Source organism: Apium graveolens, chromosome 4 (assembly GCF_009905375.1).
Source record: "Apium graveolens cultivar Ventura chromosome 4, ASM990537v1, whole genome shotgun sequence".
In the NCBI taxonomy this organism is placed as follows: domain Eukaryota; kingdom Viridiplantae; phylum Streptophyta; class Magnoliopsida; order Apiales; family Apiaceae; genus Apium; species Apium graveolens.
In genome coordinates this window covers 129,282,405-129,302,365 of record NC_133650.1, presented here as the reverse complement: position 1 = coordinate 129,302,365, position 19,961 = coordinate 129,282,405, and the positions used below count along the sequence as shown (strand labels likewise).

The following is a 19,961-nucleotide window of genomic DNA, read 5'->3' as shown; positions in this document are numbered from 1 at the left end:
GTAAAACAACCCGTTAGTTGGTTAGAAAAAGATAAATCTTAGAAAAAATAAATTTTGAATAGATTAAGATGGTTTACCAAGATAGAGTTTGTTTTGAAAATAAATTTGTTTACCCCGAAATGGAATTATAATAATACTATCACTTACAATAACTAAGTCCCATGTATTTTGTAGGTACATCCTGAATTAGGTTAGAAACTTGATGCGAGTTATCGTCTTGACCACCTAGAGAGATTTATCATATATCATCTCGTCTTGACCATCCGCTTATACTTTTTTTTGGTCTCGACCACCTACTTGAAAATACAAGATAACGTACTTGAGAAATAAAATTAGTGATAATAGGACAAGGAAACTTGAGCATTGTGTAAGTTTTGCTTAATGTGAAAGAAATTAGGCTTGGGTCATATTGTCGTTGGAGCAATTCTTTTAACTAATATAGTCTTAAAATAGTCAGCTGGGACTCATTTTGTTGAATTAAAGAAGGCAAGTAGTATCATAGTATCACTTTGTATACGTTGTATTTGGAGTTGAAGATAGAGGTTCATGCATATGTTTATTCGCAATTTTATGTCACAAGCAATTTTTGGACTATGATACTGAGTGTGCAAGGTCACACAATACGTCAACTAAATCTCTGCAACAGGCTAAGCCAACAGAAAATTGCAAGTGTTCCTGCACAAATTAAAGTAAAAAAGAAATGGAAACATATATAAAAGTTTATGTTTATCCCCTCAATTTGTTGTCCCGACTTTTAATCACTTATTTTCACATTCTGACAACTTGTAGGAGATCTAATTTTAATTATCTATGGAGAAATCCTTGCGAATTTGCAGTAGAACCCATCAGAATGGAATGGAAAAGGACAAGATATAATAGGTAAGGATTTATATGTAGGTAGGTTACAAAATGTTGTGATACACATGTTGAAGCATACATATTAATTCTTAACAGGATTCTCAAAACCCTTTAGCATTGGACTATGACATTTTCCACTCGCTAACAAAACGATTCTCGAAATTCCATTGCATTGGCCCATGACATTTTCCATTGATAACAAGAAGTCGATGGTTTACTCACTGGAGATCCGTGATATAACTATAAGTACTTCGATTTCTTGCAAGTTTTGGTCCAGCAAATATATGTGACATGCACAATATAAATCCTTTTGTGCAAGAGGGAAACACCGTCTGTGAAGTGAATTCAACAACACTAAAATATATAATATTTCAAGAATCATATTGGTGTTGTCCGGGTAGAAGAAAAGGCGTTGCTTCCCATATTGTCAGAAATCTGATCTTTAAATCAGAATAGGAAGCCACGATTAATAAGATAATGTTTATGTCTGGACCGTCTAACTCTTAATAAATGGATGCCCATATCTATTTACATCCACTGCAGGCCTTGTTTAAAAGTTGTTAAAAATAAATAATATATTTTTGACTATTAAAATAATATAATTGTGTGGGAGTACTAGAATAATCTTGGTACATGTATTAGTATTTTTCTATGTTCAATGTATTGGTGTAGGTACAAGTAATCTTTAGATACATGTATCTTGGTCCAAGTGATGTATATTGGAGTCTAAGAGTTATCTAGATCTTTCTATGGAGTCCTATATAAAGCCTTGTACCAAGTCATTTGTAATCAAGTAATTTTTCAAGTAATACATTTCTTCTCCTAAATTGTCTTGTGTGAGTTTGAATGAGATCCTTTCTTCCAACAAAGTGGTATCAAGAGCCAAAGGTTCTACTTCTACTTGTCTTCAAAGAAGGCTTGTGTGGTGTAAAGAAGAAGGAGATCATGGCAAATGGAATGTCTCAATGGCAAATGCCAAAGTTCACCAAAGATAATTATGAGAATTGGTGCATTCGTATGAAGGCGATCCTTGGAGAAAATGATGTGTGGAAAATTGTGGAGAAAGGATTGGAGGTGCCCGAAAATGAAGCAAATTTGAATCAAGTTCAAAAAAATCAACTTCAAGCCCAAAAAAAGAAGGATCAAAAGGCGATCATGATCATTCATCAATGTTTGGATGATTCTATGTTACAAAAAGTGGCTTCCGTAACAACGTCAAAGAAAGTTTGGGATACTCTCAAATCTTCTTTAAGTGGCGATGCTAAAGTAAAGAGAGTTCAGTTACAAACATTTCGTGGCGAGTTTGAGGCTTTGCGAATGAAGGAATCTGAATCAATCTCGGATTATTTTTCAAGGGTCTTGACCATTGTCAATCAAATGAAAAGCAATGGAGAAGAAGTAAGTGATGTTCGTGTTATTGAAAAAGTTCTTCGTTCACTTGACTCTAAATTTGATTACAAAGTTGTGACAATTGAGGAGGCTAAATATATAGATGAAATGACTATTGATGAGATTATGGGATCATTACAAGCCCATGAAGAAAAAATGTTAAAGAAGGAGCCAATTGAACAAGCCTTACAATCAAAGTTATCTTTTAAAGATAATAATGGAAGGTATATGAGGAGCCAAAGAGGTCTTGGACAAGGACGTGGAAGAGGATTTCTATATGGACAAGGAAGAGGTCGTGGCCAACAAAGGGAGGAAAGTCAAAAGTATGAAAGATTGTACGAGACAAGAAATTCAAGAGGCCGTGGAAGAGGAAGAGTTACATCAAGGTATGGCAAGTCAAATGTTAAATGCTATAATTTTCAAAAATTTGGTCAGTATGCTTCCGAGTGTCACGCTTCAAAAAATCAAGTGGAGGAGAAAGCTAATTTTGTTGATGATAAAGGCAATATTGATGAGCCCACTTTGCTTCTAGCACATAAAGGAGAAGTAAATTGTGAAGATAATTTGTGGTATCTTGATAGCGGCGCAAGTTATCATATGTGTGGCAATAAAAATTTGTTCGTGGATCTTGATGAGAAAGTGAATGGAAAAGTCACTTTTGGAGACTCTTCGGGAGTGCCCATCAAAGGAAAAGGTAACATCTTAATTCGCTTGAAAAATGGAGATCATAATTTTATTTCAAGTGTTTATTATGTGCCTAGCATGAAAAATAATATCTTGAGTTTGGGGCAACTAATGGAGAAAGGCTATACCATCACCATAAAAGATGGATTTCTCAATTTGGGAGATTCTAATGATAATTTAACTGTAAAGGTGCCTATGACCAAAAATCGTATGTTTATTCTCAAAATTCAAAATGATGTTGCAAAATGTCTTAAGGCTTGTGTTGGAGATTCTTCTTGGCTTTGGCATCTTAGGTTTGGGCACTTGAACTTTGATGGACTAAATTCACTATCAAAGAAGCATATGGTGAATGGATTGCCTCATATCAACCATCCAAACCAAATTTGTGAAGGATGTCTTTTCAAAAAACAATCAAGAAAGAGCTTTCCAAAGGAATCTATGTCAAGAGCAAAGGAGCCACTTGAACTCATTCACTCCGATGTATGTGGGCCTTTTAATACTCCATCTTTTAGTAAGAATCGCTATTTCTTGTTATTCATTGATGATTTTAGCCGCAAGACATGGGTGTACTTTCTCAAAGAGAAGTCTCAAGTGTTTGAATGCTTCAAAAAGTTAAAAGCCCAAGTTGAAAAAGAGACCAAGTATCAAATAAAAGCCATTCATTCGGATCGAGGAGGTGAATTTAATTCAAAGGAGTTCTTGCAATTTTGTGAAGCTCATGGTATTAGACGACCCGCAACGGTTCCAAGATCACCGCAATAAAATGGAGTCACCGAAAGAAAAAATAGGAGCATTCTTAACATGGCTCGAAGCATGCTAAAGAGCAAGAATATGCCTAAGGAATTTTGGGCCAAAGCGGTCGATTGTGCCGTCTACTTGTCAAATAGATGTCCCACGAGAAGTGTTAAAGACATAACTCCGCAACAAGCATGGAAAGGAAAGAGGCCATCTATTTCTCACTTAAGAGTTTTTGGAAGCATAACTTATGCACACGTCGATGATGAGCTAAGAACAAAGTTGGATTACAAGAGTGAAAAGTATGTGTTTGTTGGCTATGATGCAAGAGCAAAGGGGTACAAACCTTACAATCCCATCAATGGAAAGATTGTTATTAGTCGAGATGTTGTATTTGACGAAGAGAGCTCATGGGATTTGAGCAACACACAAGAAGATTATAATTTCTTCCCATTTGTTCATGAATAAAGTGAAGAAAATATCACTCCTCCCACATCACCACGAGCAACAAGTGATGGACAAACTCCTTTATCTTCTTCAAGTGATGATGACGAGATACCACCAAGACGTTATAGAAGTCTTGGAGAAATATACGATGAAACGGAAGAGGTTTCCGCTATTTCCAACTTAACACTTCTTTGTCTTATAGCGGAAACCAAACCAACAAGCTTCAAAGAAGCCGTGCAAGATAAAAGGTGGAAGAAAGCAATGGACGACGAGATTGAGTCTATAAAGAAGAATGACACATGAGAGTTAGCAACACTTCCAAAAGGACAAAAAGCTATTGGTGTAAAGTGGATTTATAAGGTGAAGAAGAATGCCCAAGGTAAGGTGGAAAATTATAAGGCAAGATTGGTGGCCAAAGGCTACAATTAAAGACGTGGAGTTGATTATGACAAAGTTTTTGCCCCGGTTGCAAGAATGGAGACTATAAGGCTAATCATCTCATTAGCGGCTCAAAATGGATGGAAAATTCATCAAATGGATGTGAAGTCCGCTTTCTTGAATGGTGTTCTTGAAGAAACCGTGTATGTGGAGCAACCATTGGGATACATCGTAAAAGGACAAGAAGGAAAAGTGTTAAAGTTAAAAAAGGCCTTGTACGGATTGAAATAAGCGTCGAGGGCTTGGAATAGTAGACTTGACAAATACTTTCAAGCTCAAGGATTTTACAAGTGTCCTCATGAACATGCTCTATATGCCAAGGTTGCTAAAAATGGAGAATTTCTTCTTGCGTGCTTGTATGTGGATGATTTAATATTCACGGGAAATAGTCCAAGTATGTTTGAGAAATTTAAACAAGACATGATAAAAGAATTTGAGATGACCGATATTGGACTTATGTCATATTATCTTGGCATTGAAGTAAAGCAAATGGATGATGGAATACTAATATCACAAGAAAGCTATACAAGGGAGATTTTGAAGAAATTCAAGATGGAAAATTGTCAAGCCGTAAGCACCCCCATTGAATGTGGAACGAAGTTGTCGAAATTTGAAGAATGTGAGAAGGTGGATCCTACATATTTCAAAAGTCTTGTGGGAAGTTTGAGATATTTGACATGCACGAGGCCCGACATACTCTATAGTGTTGGACTTATTAGTCGCTATATGGAAGCTCCAACAACAACACACATGAAGGCGGCCAAGAGAATTCTTCGTTATCTCAAAGGCACAATGGATTACAGATTGTTGTATCATTACTCAAATGAGTTCAAACTTGTTGGTTATTGTGATAGTGATTGGGCCGGTGACATTGATGATCGAAAGAGTACCACCGGATATGTATTCTTTATTGGTGACACATCTTTTTTATGGAGTTCAAAGAAATAACCCATTGTTACCCTGTCCACTTATGAGGCGGAGTATGTGGCGGCGTGTTCTTGTGTTTGTCAAGCTATATGGCTAAGGAGAGTTTTGGAAGAGCTTCACATGCCACAAAATGAGTCCACGGAAGTACTGGTTGATAACAAGTCGGCAATAGCTTTGGCCAAAAATCCGGTGTTTCATGAACGAAGCAAGCACATTGATACAAAATATCACTTTATTCGTGAATGCATCGAAAGGCGTGTAGTGGAGTTGAATTATGTGGAGTCCCAAGATCAAATTAGTGACATATTTACAAAGCCTCTCAAAAGTGACGCCTTCAACAAATTCCGAAGTCTACTTGGGATAGTCAAAATTAAGGGGGGTGTTAAAAATAAATAATATATTTTTGACTATTAAAATAATAAAATTGTGTGGGAGTCTCTAGAATAATCCTGGTACATGTATTAGTATTTTTTAATGTTCAATATATTGGTGTAGGTACATGTAATCTTTAGATACATGTATCTTGGTCAAGTGATATCTATTGGAGTCTAAGAGTTATCTAGATCTTTCTATGGAGTCCTATATAAAGCCTTGTACCAAGTCATTTGTAATCAAGTAATTTTTCAAGTAATACATTTCTTCTCCTAAATTGTCTTGTGTGAGTTTGAGTGAGATCCTTTCTTCCAACAAAAGTTGTGATAGAGGAGTGTTTTTTATTCAATGACGAGCTTCATACTGATGACTCACTTGAGTTATGTTTAGGCAAGTGACTGATCCTCTATCAGTTTGATATACATCTGTGATGTTTCTTTGGAATTGAGTTGTTAATTTGAACTGGTTGGATCTTTTGAACCACTTTAACTTGCTTTTTGTTATCACCAAAAACAATCGGTACATGATTTCTAATATATATATATATATATATATATTCACCAACCTTAACAAACGTGGGCCAAACTACTGTTTGTTCTTGCAAAGATTCTCCAGGCACTGCACAGTCATAGTAAAGAATCTGGACAGGTGAGTTGCCAGGCCCCTGTCCAGATTCTTATTTCGTGCCTGCGTGACCTAAATAGTAAGCATGTACATAAAAATTGAGCTTAACCTTGTAAAGCCTTTCGGTATCTCCAAGCGTGACATGAATATTGTTTTATATCTATGTAGGTGCTTACATTATCTGAAGAATCAATTGATCATCAAGATTGTTATACTTGCTTAAATTTTAGGGCTCCTCCTCGGGCCAAAATTTATTGTGTGCTACAAATTAATAATACTCATTAGCATTACTTGATACGATGATTTTTGGTGAAGATGTAAATTAAGAGTGTCCACTACTAAAACCTCATTTGAGATGACTTGATTAGCAAGATAAATTATACTAATCTTAGTAGTTACTTGTCATCGAAATCTTGTAACATAATCTAACCTATAACTTGGATCTTGGCAAAGTGAAGTGTTAAAATAAATACAATATTAAAGTTTTTTTACGACGAAGAAAAACATATTATATTTTCAAGTTGGACACCTAAACACCAGAAATCCTTAACAAAGAGAAGAAGAAAAAGCTGGTTATAAGTATTTGAGGTACGAATTGCTATCATTTTCATCCAAATGAGCTGGGAGAGTAAAAGAAGAGGGAGAGGAGTGGAAAAAGGCCAAATGATTATAGTGGTCACGAGAGTTGACTTGGACAGTGAAACAAAGGTTACAACACTTGGACAGTGAAACAAAGGTTACAACTACCAGTCTCTTTCTGTACGATCTACATATATACAACCAAAAAGGAAAGGGTTCAGAGCCAGAGATGGTTGCAATTGTATTTTTATGCTTATAAACCGTGATTTTTCCTCGTATTTTCGGGATTCTAAAATTTTGTTTGGTAAGAAGAAATCGAACCACATAGGAATATATTAGGATTTGCTAGTTGGTTCTTGTATAACTCACATAGTCAAATGCAACTTTTATGCGGTGTTATAAAAAACGCAAACGCAAATCAGACCTAATTAAACACAAAGATCATTTTGTAGCGTTTATGCGTTAAAACACGTTTAAGCGGTTTTAAAAATGGATTATTAATCGAATTATAAATAATTAAATAAATAAATATGTGTATATAAAAAATAGTAAATATTTTTTAATAAAGAGATAACAGCCATATATTACAATAAACCAATATAGTAATCATTTATAAAGTCATAATCAACTTAAAAATTGTAAATAACATTTAAAAATATCAAATTACACATCTTTTAAAAATAATATTTGTCATTTTTTAAGTATTTTTAATCCCCATTTAATTGGTGAAAAACCTCTAAATGATCAAAATCCGTTTAATTCCGCTTAAACCTGCTTAAGCTTTTACTAAACGCTTAAATATACGATTTTACACTAATTTAAGCATTTTAACTTCGATTCCGCTTAAGCCCGCGCTTAAGCGTGCGCTTAATACGCTTTTTACGGCACTGCTTTTATGTCATAATATGATTGAATTGCAAATAACTTTATCGTTTTGAATTTATAATTTTTTTGGTTATGGAATTTATAGATAAATTAATTATGAACACATTTGACTTTTATAAATTCGCGAGCACACAAAAATTTCAACTTAATTTAGCACTTAACTTTATATTTTTATTCATTTCTACAAATACGGAATCATAGAGTCTCGCAGACGTGCGAATCCCTTAGCTTTTACATAATCATTATTTTATAATATTGAGCATTTTCATCTATATTATATAAAATGATTGATTTAAATAATATAAAAAAATGATGTTGTAAAATTTGCTAAAAATATAAGGTGATGTGTTCCGATGAGACTAGCTTAATACCAAATTTATGTTTAAAACTTTGTTATAGTAGATTTGACATATTTAGTCGACATCATCATGTTGGCAATAAATTTTAGGTAACGATTTTGCGTGATTGAAGTTTTTCATATTATAAAAAGTATGTATAATTTAAGGCTGAGCATTCGACCCGTTCGGTGCAAAACCGGACCGAACCGAATAGATCAAAAAATCAAAGAGCCATTTTTTCATGTTCCGAACCGGACCGAAGTTATAACATGGATGGGAACGATCCGAAATAATTAGATTCGGTCTGTTTTTCAACCTAACATGTCAAACTTTTTTTAAAAGAAAATTGTATTAAAAATTAAACCAAAAATTATAAAATCAAAAAATATAATCAAAGTAATGTGATATATAGAGTTCTAAAAATGTATAAATACAATTAAAAATTAAAAATTATGAATATAATTTTAAGATATATGTATAATGTATATAATATAAAATTATAGTATTTACGATTTGGTCTATTCAGTCTATTTGATCCGGATCGGGATATTTTTAATAAAAATCGGACCGAATATTTATTTCGGTCTATTTGTTAATTTTTGAAAAATCAGGACAGAACCCAATTAAATTAAAACGGTTCTATTCAGCTTTTTAATTTTGGTTTGATTTTGCTCGACCCTTATATAACAAGTGTCATATATGATATTTTTGCTACCAGCTTCTCCCATTTGAAATTTTCTTTGCCCTCCCTAACAAAGTGAAACTAAATAATAAAACTATTTGTACAAATTAGTCATAAAAAATATACACAATCTATTCTAATTAAAACTTATCACTATCATTTTATAAAGAAAATTATACTTATTTTTTTGTGACTGGCGTTTTCAATTAATAGAATTGATACCACCAACTCCTACAAGATAAAAATATAATAAAATGAAGCAAATCAAAACAAATAAACGTAAAAAACAAAACAATTGGGTCACCGGGAACAAATGTAATAGAGGGCGTCATTACAACAATAATCCGTACCAACCAAACGAACCTCACAAATACGGTGAGCAGAAAACCGCACAAACCGCAAAAACCGCCCGCACCGCATCAAACCACACCGCAAAACACGGTTTTTAATTTTCGTGGTGCGGTTGTGATTTGAATTTTTAATAAATCGCGCGGTGCGGTACGGATTGTGGTTTTAAATTCTGAAATGCGGTTCAAACCGCACCGCAATATTTAATATATTATAAATATAAATATATATATATATTTATATTTATATATATATATATATACTTATATTCCTATCGGGTAACATAAAAAACCATTTTATGTTCGAATTTCACTAGATGGCCATAACATCTTTATTGAATTAAAATTATATGTTAAATTCATTAAGAAATTCAAATGGATCATACGATCTTCTGACAAATAAAAAAAACTATAAAATCTTTTGTTTGTATTTTTTCACTAGCAAAAGCAAAATCCAAGTATTTATAGTGAACTAAGATGTTGTATTATGATTGATCAAAACTATTTTCGGAAATTTGATTAAATTTAAATTTTGTATTTATTTAATTTTTTTGAACATGTAAAATATAAACCGCAGTGAACCGTACCACACCGCACCGCACCGCATTTTTGTAATGTGATTTATGCAGTTTTCGAGGGTACGCGTCGCATGTGCAGTTTGGTTTGCGGTTTGAGGAAAAAAAATCGCCGGCACCGCGCTCACCCATGCTCACAAGCAAACAAGAACCAGCAAGTAGAAACACAAACTCAACTCGAGCATTCATTTCTCTAACCTAAAACCTCCTCATTTCTCTCTCCTTCTCCTTGTCGGTAATTAATTTCCATACTCCGATGTTATAAATAAATCATCGGTTTCATATTGCATTTAATTTTATCTCGTGTTTCCCGAGACATTTCCTCTTTCAACAAACATGCCTCTGTATGTCTTCTTCTGAGCTCTTATTGTTCCTCCTAGTTACTGTAGTAGTCTCTGAGTCTCAGCTCTAACTAGGGTTTTCAGCTGATTGTAGTGTAATTTGAGCTTCAATTTGAATGGTTGAATCATCATTATGCCTAGTATTCGAGCTCCTCCTACTAAGAAAGCTACTACTCTTACTGTGAGTCTCTCTCTCTCTCTCTCTCTCTCTCTCTCTCTCTCTCTCTCTCTCTTTATCTCTCTCTCTCTCTCCCTCCCTCTCTCTCTCTCCTATTTGATTTTTATTGCAATTGAAATTTGTTGCGTATAGGTTGCTGTGAAGTGTAGGAGACCAGCAGGGAATGAACGAGGTCTTAAAATTGTTAGAGTCAATGATGATAAGGTAATTATAATTAAACTGTTACTAGCTAGCAAATCTTGTTTAAAGTTGTATTAAGTTTGAGTGTTTTGAATGTTTGTTTTGTGCAATTGGCATTTGGTAGGAGGTACATGTTTTGGATCCTGATTTGTCTAAAGGCTACCTTGATCGAATTCAAAACCGGACTAAAGAGCGTAGATATTCTTTTGACTATGCGTTTGGCCCTGAGTCAAAGAATCTGGTTTGTTTCTAAATTGTGCTGTTTTTTGTTTATCTTTGTGGGGCGTAAGGGAAAAAACATATAGATTTATTTCCTAACTATGTAGAAAGTTTAAATGTATTAATTCTTGTTATTGGCTCATGTTATGTATATCTAGATTATGTTGAGATACAGAGAGCGTCTGATCTCTATTAGTAGTCATAAAATGAATAATTCTTTTGTTTATTTCGATTGGCCCATTATGTGGAGATCGGAACATTTCAGATTTATGTCAAAAAAATATGCAATCCACATAACCTACCTAGTTCTCGGTCCCATTTCATAAATAGTATTTTTTTGTTAAGTTTTAGATTCCATACTTCTAATCTATTCAGGGATCATAAGACATAGACCGACTTAAATATTTGCAAATAAGCGAGTTCGTAATAACTTACCAAGAAGAGAAACTGAAATTATAGACGACCATGAAGTTAGCCGTGGACATAGTCAATGGTATCTGGTTGATGATTGGAATATATGCACAAGACATATAATATATGTCTTTTATGATTTTTGTGTGTTTTCAGTTGCATTCCAGTTATACAGGCCATTAAATTGATCGTCCACTTTAATATAGGATGTCTACATGAGAAGTATATCTTCTACAGTTGCAGGCGTCATCCAAGGTCTTAATGCTACAATATTTGCTTATGGCTCCACTGGAAGGTACCTCAAACTTTATCATTCCTTGTCCTTAGGCCTTCAACACCGAGAAACTACTGAATGAAATGGTGATGATATGCTTATTTATGTCTGTTTCACTCTCTCTATTCATGTGTAATCATGTGTCTTGAAACGCGATGAGAGATATAGACCTATGTGAGATATTAGACATAAGGTTAAAATTTGCAATTCCTAAGCAAGAAAACTCCTTGTGTCTGGGGTTTCAAATTTGTTTGATTAATTTTTGCACCAACTTTACCTTATTAATGTGCCTTTTCTTTTAATTATAAAATAAAGGTCTAAATATAAAGAAATCATAAGGGTCTAGAATATCTTTATCCCTCCCCTGCCTTTTATCTGCCAATTACATTTTTAGCAACTATTACAATATTTCATTCGTACTCTTGATATATCAAATGGTTAACTTAGCTAATATAGTTCTACCCTGGAAATGGGCAAAAATATGTAGGGGCCTAGACCTGAGCTGCCTTTTTCCCATTTCTTCCCAATACAAGGTTCTCTTCTTCTGATATCACTTATATGCTTTTTCAATGCAGCATATTTTCCCATGTATTATAAAATTACTGAAATTTTCATGCTCAGTGCATATCCTTCTCACGCATTGCTAATTGTATAAGGCATAACAGTTTGTTGTTTTGGATATCAATCTTGCCTCTCCTCTCAACTCCAGGTTGATACGTATTTCAGAAAATTGTTTCTTTGAGAGTTCTTAGAGGGCATACATGGGCGGTTCCGTTTTGGTTGTTTAATAGCTTACTCTAGATAAACCTAGTTTCCCCGGGATGTGATCCAAGAACATGACCTACATGTTAACACTCAAAACTAGATTAAGCAAAGCAAGTTCAGTTTTAAAAGTGCTCCACTCCGTGTAGATATTAATGGGGATAAATTTGCAAGTCAGTTTATTGTTTTTCTATATTTCTTGACCTTACAGATCTGTTTATACATTTTCATGCGTAATTTAAATTTGTTTTCCCGTTTGGTATTAATAATATATATGTCAAACCTAATAGTATTCTGTATTGCAGTGGCAAGACATATACAATGGTCGGGACTAGAGATGATCCAGGATTAATGGTACTCAGCCTACACACAATTTTTGATCTCATCAAAAAGGACAATAGCTCTGATGATGTTCAAGTGACTTGTTCTTACCTTGAAGTCTACAATGAAGTATGACATTCATGATTGTTAAGATGCTCACTATATTGTTCCTGCATTGAATATTTGTTTATAATTGGCTAATTATCTTTGTGTGGATGCAGGTTATCTATGATTTGCTTGTAAGGTCATCTGGTCATTTGGAGCTTAGAGAGGATCCACAGAATGGGATAATTGTTGCTGGACTTAGATCTATCAAGGTTCTGTCTATTCGTATTATTCAGCCGCATGTCATATTGCCTGTATAATGCAAAAATTGCTTGCATGTGATGTGGAACGGATTTCATTTCAAAATAGTCAGTAGGTCTCATATGTATTGCTGTCAATTCCAAGGTGATAACTTGGTATATAGGATCAGCCGATTAGAGAATCAACAAATGCCAATAAATTAATTTTTTGCACCAAGACTGCACTTGATTGGCAAACGCATATTGTTTCGGAGATAACTTGTAAAAGCTAACTTGGTTTGATACATATGCATAAATATCTGCAGGTGCAGGTGTAGGTGCACACAGACATGGCCACAGTGATTTCATTACGAATTTAATTTATCCTAGTTGTGCATATCGACCTGAATAATAGTCACTTAGGCTATAATTGAGACATTTAGGATACATGATCACCTGTACATGAATTAAAGCTACTTTTGTCTGTCTCTGTCTTTATGCCATTTGTTTTATAGCTTTAAATTGTACAATACTGCATAAACCGTTCATCCTATTCTGACACTGAAGTCGCAATGTTTTTGTGTTTTTCTGTTGCAATTTTGAGGAACATCAGTGTCTTGAATCTTAAAAACCTGTTACTTTTTTTGCAGGTGAACTCAGCAGATAGGATTCTAGAACTTTTAAATCTGGGCAACAGTCGACGGAAAACAGAGAGCACGGAAGCTAATGAGACATCCTCACGGTAAGTGACCATTTGGTATTGCTTTTCAGTATAACCGTGTTCACTCAAGGTCTCAATTCAAGGCTGATATTTAAAGCCTAAGGGCATCTCTTGAAAGCATTATGGTGCTACTTATATACAGGTACAACCCCCCCTTTTTTCTGTTATTTCATGATGTTGGCATTCTGTGAACAGATCACATGCAGTTTTGGAGATTACAGTGACGAAAAAACAAAAAAACAAATACTGCAATCAAGTTATTAAAGGAAAACTTGCACTTGTGGATCTTGCTGGCAGGTAAACTATTCCCACAAAACTTTTGTTTTTTCCGTAATCTTTAAAGCTATAATCGTAAATGATAGTGTAGGTTAAAATTACGTTAATATATGAAGTTGTCATGCAGTGAACGTGCTTCTGAAACACAGAGTGGAGGCCAAAAGCTGAGAGATGGTGCAAATATTAATCGCTCACTCCTTGCTTTGGCAAATTGCATAAATGCTTTGGGGAAGCAGCAGAAGAAGGGTCTAGCATATGTTCCCTACCGCAATAGGTATATTCATAATAATTAAGTGGATCTCTACATACTATTTTAGCTGATATCCAGATCTATTTCAGCAAACTGACAAGGATTCTTAAAGATGGCCTAAGTGGTAATTCTCAAACTATCATGATTGCAACTGTATCACCTGCGCATAGTCAGTACCATCACACCGTCAACACATTGAAATATGCAGACCGAGCAAAAGAAATTAAGACACACATCCAAGTAAGAGCTTTTTTCTGGTTGCTTATACATTTGACTTTTCAGTACAAATTTATATTCCATTTATATTTCTTGTTGAGCAAAAATAGACGTCGTGTTGTGTATATATTATACGCACTTGGTGTTTTAGCCATAGACATTTTTAAACAAGTTCAGATCAGCCAGTACTGCTATCTGCCTTAATTTATGGATACTTTGCTTAAGAATGGATATTTTTTTGCAACATTTTTCATTTCTTAAAGATTTTTTTGTTTGTTTGAACTACTGATTCACCCATTTAATAAGTGTATACCCTCTACAATAAATTCACCTTTAGTTTAACTAAAACTTTTCCCTTTAAACTTCGCGAATTACGAACAATCAGTACCAACATGATTTGTGGAAGGCATTTTGGACAGTTGCGAAATACTTCTCTTCATTCATTTGAAACATCACCTGTTGCAGTAGAACTGACATGTAGAGAGTAGTAGCTATGTCTCTAGCAATTACATAGGTTCCATACAGGCAAGTGATTAACCAAGACCCAACATCATTTCGGGTGTAATTGTTAGTACTGCCTAATACTTAATATCGACTCCTAATATGTGGTATCTGTATCCTCATAGTATTTCTTCATTCCAAGTCTCTGAGTGTGCATGTCGAGGAGTATGGTAACAGTTCATTGCCAATCCTATTTCTGGACTCGGTATAGTGCTATTTAATTTCTTCCTCAAAGCTTGTAAAATGTCTTGTTTCGAAACGCTTATTAGTTCCTTTAGATCATTGCTCACTTGCATCGATTCTGTTTGTCAGCTATAATGATTTTTTTGGTCAACTGTAGAAAAATATTGGCACAATCGATAACCATGTATCAGACTATCAACGGATGATTGACAGCCTTCAGGTAATTTTGAATGTGTTTCTCATCTGTTGTCACCTATACCTGTATAAAACAATAACCACTAAATTTGATTATGCAGATAGAGGTTAGCCGGTTAAAGGAAGAACTAGCAGAAAAGGAGTCACAGCTAATTACCAAACCTACCGAAAAAGCTTCAGATGATGAACTCTCCTGGTTGAATATATTGAGCCAAGAAACCACCGAAAATGTTCAGGAACGAATAAATTTACAGAAGGCCTTATTTGAGCTTGAGGAGACTAATCTTCGCAATCGCCTTGAACTCCAACATCTTGACGATGCTATTGCCAAACAGCAGGTCTGAAAATGTACCCTGCTGTACTGTCTGCGGCATAATTAACATAATCATGTTTGATCTTCCATATCTCATACTAACTTGGTCCATTTGTTGTACATCTGAAGTCATTTGACAACTGAATCTAAAGTAAATTGTGATATTTTAAAAAAGAGAAGCAACTTGTTCTAAGATGCAGCCTTCACTTCTAACATATATATAACTCTTGCGCTATGATAACAATTATTGTAGTTTTCAGAATATAGTGCTCTGAATTTAGGTACTGCATCCTCCTTTACCATTCAGAAGTATTTTTTATGTACTCATTACTGAAGGGGCAACCTGAAAGTCTGGAGCTGCTCCCATTTTCGTTGTACTTCTGAACTATATGACTTTTGAAATTTTCACAAAATGAACTTCGTAATGTATCACTCAGTTGTCTTTGCCTCTTAGATTTTTCTCTCCCTATGGTCGCATTTCTAAAATGTCTGCATCTTTTCAATGTGACATTTGTTTTCAGCAATTTTATGCTTATGCTACAGTTCCAATTTCCATTACAGGGCACTGAAAGTGATGGAGCAGTTGTGCAGGCATTTGGGTTAAGGAGACAAGTAGTTCTTGACAATATCCGTGACAACGACGAAGCTGACTTCAATTACCAACGAGTAAATTTTCACTTGTTGCTATATGTTCTGCTCCAGTCTTCTTTTTAAGGTGGGGCTAATTCGTTTTTTTGCAGGAAATTGAAGCAAATGAAAAGCGGCGTTGTCAACTACAAGAGATGATCGAGGAAGCCATTAGCAATAATGGAAATAAAACCTACTTGCGCATTCTAAGTCAATATAGACTCCTGGTAAACCATGTTTAAAAATTACAGTATACCTGTCTACTATAGACTATAGAGTAATATTTATCACACGCATACAGTAGATATATATCGGGCAATTTTCACTTAGAACTTAACTTTTTCTTAGAACCTTAGAACTAATTTAGCATATTATTATTAAATATGTTTATTGCATAACTCATATTTGTAAAATTATTATAAGAATGAGAAAAAAGATTGTTTCATGCAGAAATTTTTTTTAAAAAAAATATTACTTAGTTAAAAAAAAGACACTATGGCCTGTGGAAAAAGAAATTATTTACTGATATACAAAAACACTTTAATGTTTATTTTTTACAATGTTGCAAATTCACATGCAAGATGTTTTTCCATATCAAACTGGTTATTCTTAAAACAATAACCACTGCAGAACACATATATAGGCAAGGTGGCAGGGTAGATGATAGAACAAGCCTCTCCTTGATTCTATTAATTTGTTCTTTATGTTTGATTATTATTTATAACCTGCATGTAGGGGATGGCTAATACTGAGCTTCAGTTTGAAATGGCAATGAGGGATCAAATCATTTACAACCAGCAGGAAACACAAAGAAACATGTGGAATGTACTTATGGGTTTAGGACTTGACGAGAAACAGATATTAGAGGCTGCTGCTAAGCAAGGGATATTAATAGAAGATGCAACAATAACATCTTACCACGGGTTGTCAGATAGCAAGCAATCACAAAATACAGGAAGCTATATTTCTTTACCCTATTCTCCCTCCAGGACACAATCCGTTTCTAAATCATCTAGCACCTTTCAACGAACTGAAGACATTAGTGGTAGGTCATTTTCCAAAGAAAATTCGCACATGCCTCATACAATTTGCAGAGAGGAGCACCACAGTTCATATTATTACATGACTAGGGATAGCTCTTCATCTGCAGTGATAAGGCCAAGGAAGAGTGATAAACGCTGTCTCCACGATGCAAGTCCAGAGTCCGGGACACCTTACAAATACACTCGAGATTTGCATGATGTACACCAACACATGAGAACTATGTCGTCATCTTACAGTGGAAGCCCCTCACAAACTTCGTCTTTTAAATCTGATTTCTGGCAGCACCAGAAGGTATGCAACAAAAATTTAATCTGTAGCATGCTCCTTCTAAAGATTAGTGGCTTGTAGAGCAGCTTGCTTGTTCTTTGCTCCAGTTTTTGCCAACATTTTATAACATCTCATTTTCCTTGTTCCTTAGTAGTGGCAATGTTGCAATACTAAATTTCGTTATACTTGTGCAGAAGTCCATGACTAGCATCACAACACAACCACCTCATGAGATTTATGATGCTGGAGCCAGTGCCAACCATGGCTCAGATGGTGGATTGATGATGTATCAAGGCTGGTCTCCACATGGTCGGATTATATCCAACCCGAAAGAACAAGTCCCCACTACGACTAAGTCTAGCCATATATTTCCAAACTCTGCTCCTCAAATCCTGTCAAATATGCCTCAGGTTCTACCGTCATATGCTAGTTCTAGGTAAATATATCTCATCAATGTCCCAGTTCCTACCTTTGATTCTCGCTCCTCGAGTTCTACATAAAGCCTAGTACTTGTAACATTCCGTCTCTTCTCCTAGGATCCTCTCTTTTGTAGCAAATGTACATGTTTTTAGCATGGTCGAACATTTATGATAGTTTAGCTAAAGGTGGGTATCAAATCCGTTACATATTTTAAAAGGTCTCCGCAGGAAAATGACACAACTGTTATATGTTAAGAATATTCCTAAGTTGCTGTTTAGTTACACTTTTACATTTTCGAAGTAATGGGGATTCGTTGATGAGGACAAACTATCTCTTTCTTTATTGTGATACTTGCAACTAGCAAGTTATGAGAGGGTAACTGGCAAGGGAGGGCCAAATACAAACCAGTAACTAGTAACTACAGTAAAAAGTTTTGATAACAAGAAGAAGTTTCGAGTATCGATATGGGTTAAAACTTAAAACTTAACAGTCACTAAGAATGCTTTACCTGATTGGCTAAAATTGTACAATAAAAAAGTGGGACTGCTTGTAACTGGGAGTATCTGTGTACGACTGTATGCAGCCTGCAATAATCTGGTTCGTGCAAAGCTTCCTTCACTTTGACGAAGCTTTGTATATTACTTGCAGTTCTTGCATGAATGTTTAGGTCCACACCAAATAAGTACTTTCCTTCTCTCGCCGATGGGATCAAAGTTTCAGTAGATGGGCCTTCCGGTATGGGTTTAGGGGAGTTAGAAAGGCCAGTCAAAGAGAGCTGAATCACATAATTAAATGACCGATTCGATCATTGTCGATTATGATGTGTGAAGAGAGTGATTGTTGATAATTATCCCAAATCATTTGTGAGAGGGGTATATTGCTAATATATAACAAGTTAATTCGATTATTATGATGTTATCAATTCAGCTTACTTGCAAGTCCGATTTGATCGATTTGATCATCGTGAGTCCGATGTGTGAACATTTGTGGTAGTAGTATATTGCTATTATATAAGTAACAAGCTAATTTGTTTATTATGATACTTTTTGAGAGTTTGTCACAAAGTAAAAGTATCATATTAACGTGGCATTCTTAGCAAGTACAACACAAACATGTTCAACTTACTTGCAAGTTGCTTTTAAATAAACCAATCGGAGATCTCTTTATCTCTGTTTTAATAATTCCGGATATACCCTAAAACTAATCTTCAATGGGAATGAATTCAATAATGGTATTTACAATATGATCGAAACTGAACAAATATTTAAATAAATTGTTGTTGAATCCTCATTCTTGAAGAGACAACTAAATGATTTCTTAAAAATGATAAGAATGTATATATATATATATATGCACTCTCGCAGATTTTTTAGAAATTAATCGTAAATTCGACGCCATGGAAATCTTTATCACTAAATCAAAATCATAAAAAAACCTGCATTTCCATAATCTCGGACATTAAAACACTAAAATATCAAAATTAATTAGTGTTTTTAAGGATCCAGACTTGCTTGGATTCTTCGCCTTTTAAAGTTTGTTAACATATACACCAGAAGTCTTTACATCAGAATTTATGCTAACATTCTTAATACCAGAGTTTACACATGCAGAAATATCTTTTGTCTTATTTAAAGAGGGTTTCAGTTTATAATAATTATAATACAAACTATGATACTCTCTACATGTGTAAATGAAATACCAAACACTACCGCAATAAAAACAAGAATTTTGTGGTTTATATCTAAATGTTCTATTCCAAAACTCTGATTTAGGAGGAACAATATTTATCGCTTTATTCTTCCTGCAAGTAATAGCAAGATGATTAATACTACCACAATTTAAACAAGCCTTTCTAGGCGCATGAGTTTATATCTATTATCCTTATTAACACCCATTTTTCCATTTTTGTTTCTAGACTATTTTTCCTTGTTTTTAATATTTATTTCCTTCAATTTTTGCTTAAACTGCTTTTGAGTCGTTAAACCAATATTCATTGACTTAGTATGAACTTGTTCACACTTATCAAATATTTAAACTTGACTTAGGTGATGATGTTGAATCTTTCTCATTTAGTGACTTAACAGTATCAACGCTTAAA

The 19,961-nt window shown here is 34.5% G+C and overlaps 1 protein-coding gene across 5 annotated transcripts; it reads left to right on the top strand.

Annotated features, from left to right (window-relative positions):
- Positions 1–10,033: 10,033 nt before the first annotated feature.
- On the top strand, positions 10,034–18,078 carry LOC141719731 (kinesin-like protein KIN-8B). Of its 5 annotated transcripts, none has more exons than XM_074522107.1 (17): positions 10,034–10,402; positions 10,532–10,603; positions 10,704–10,820; positions 11,416–11,504; positions 12,551–12,695; positions 12,788–12,883; positions 13,501–13,592; positions 13,767–13,868; positions 13,975–14,121; positions 14,187–14,337; positions 15,155–15,217; positions 15,294–15,530; positions 16,067–16,171; positions 16,246–16,359; positions 16,868–17,177; positions 17,283–17,467; positions 17,638–18,078. In XM_074522107.1, exons 1-17 carry the CDS (start codon positions 10,355–10,357, stop codon positions 17,881–17,883), a joined length of 2,319 nt encoding a protein of 772 aa, XP_074378208.1. In that variant the 5' UTR covers positions 10,034–10,354; the 3' UTR covers positions 17,884–18,078. The 5 variants fall into 5 exon arrangements, with proteins under 5 accessions (XP_074378208.1, XP_074378206.1, XP_074378207.1 ...); XM_074522105.1 differs by having other exon boundaries at positions 10,035–10,224; positions 10,316–10,402; positions 16,868–17,467; XM_074522106.1 differs by having other exon boundaries at positions 10,035–10,224; positions 10,306–10,402; positions 16,868–17,467.
- The last annotated feature ends 1,883 nt before the right edge of the window (positions 18,079–19,961 follow it).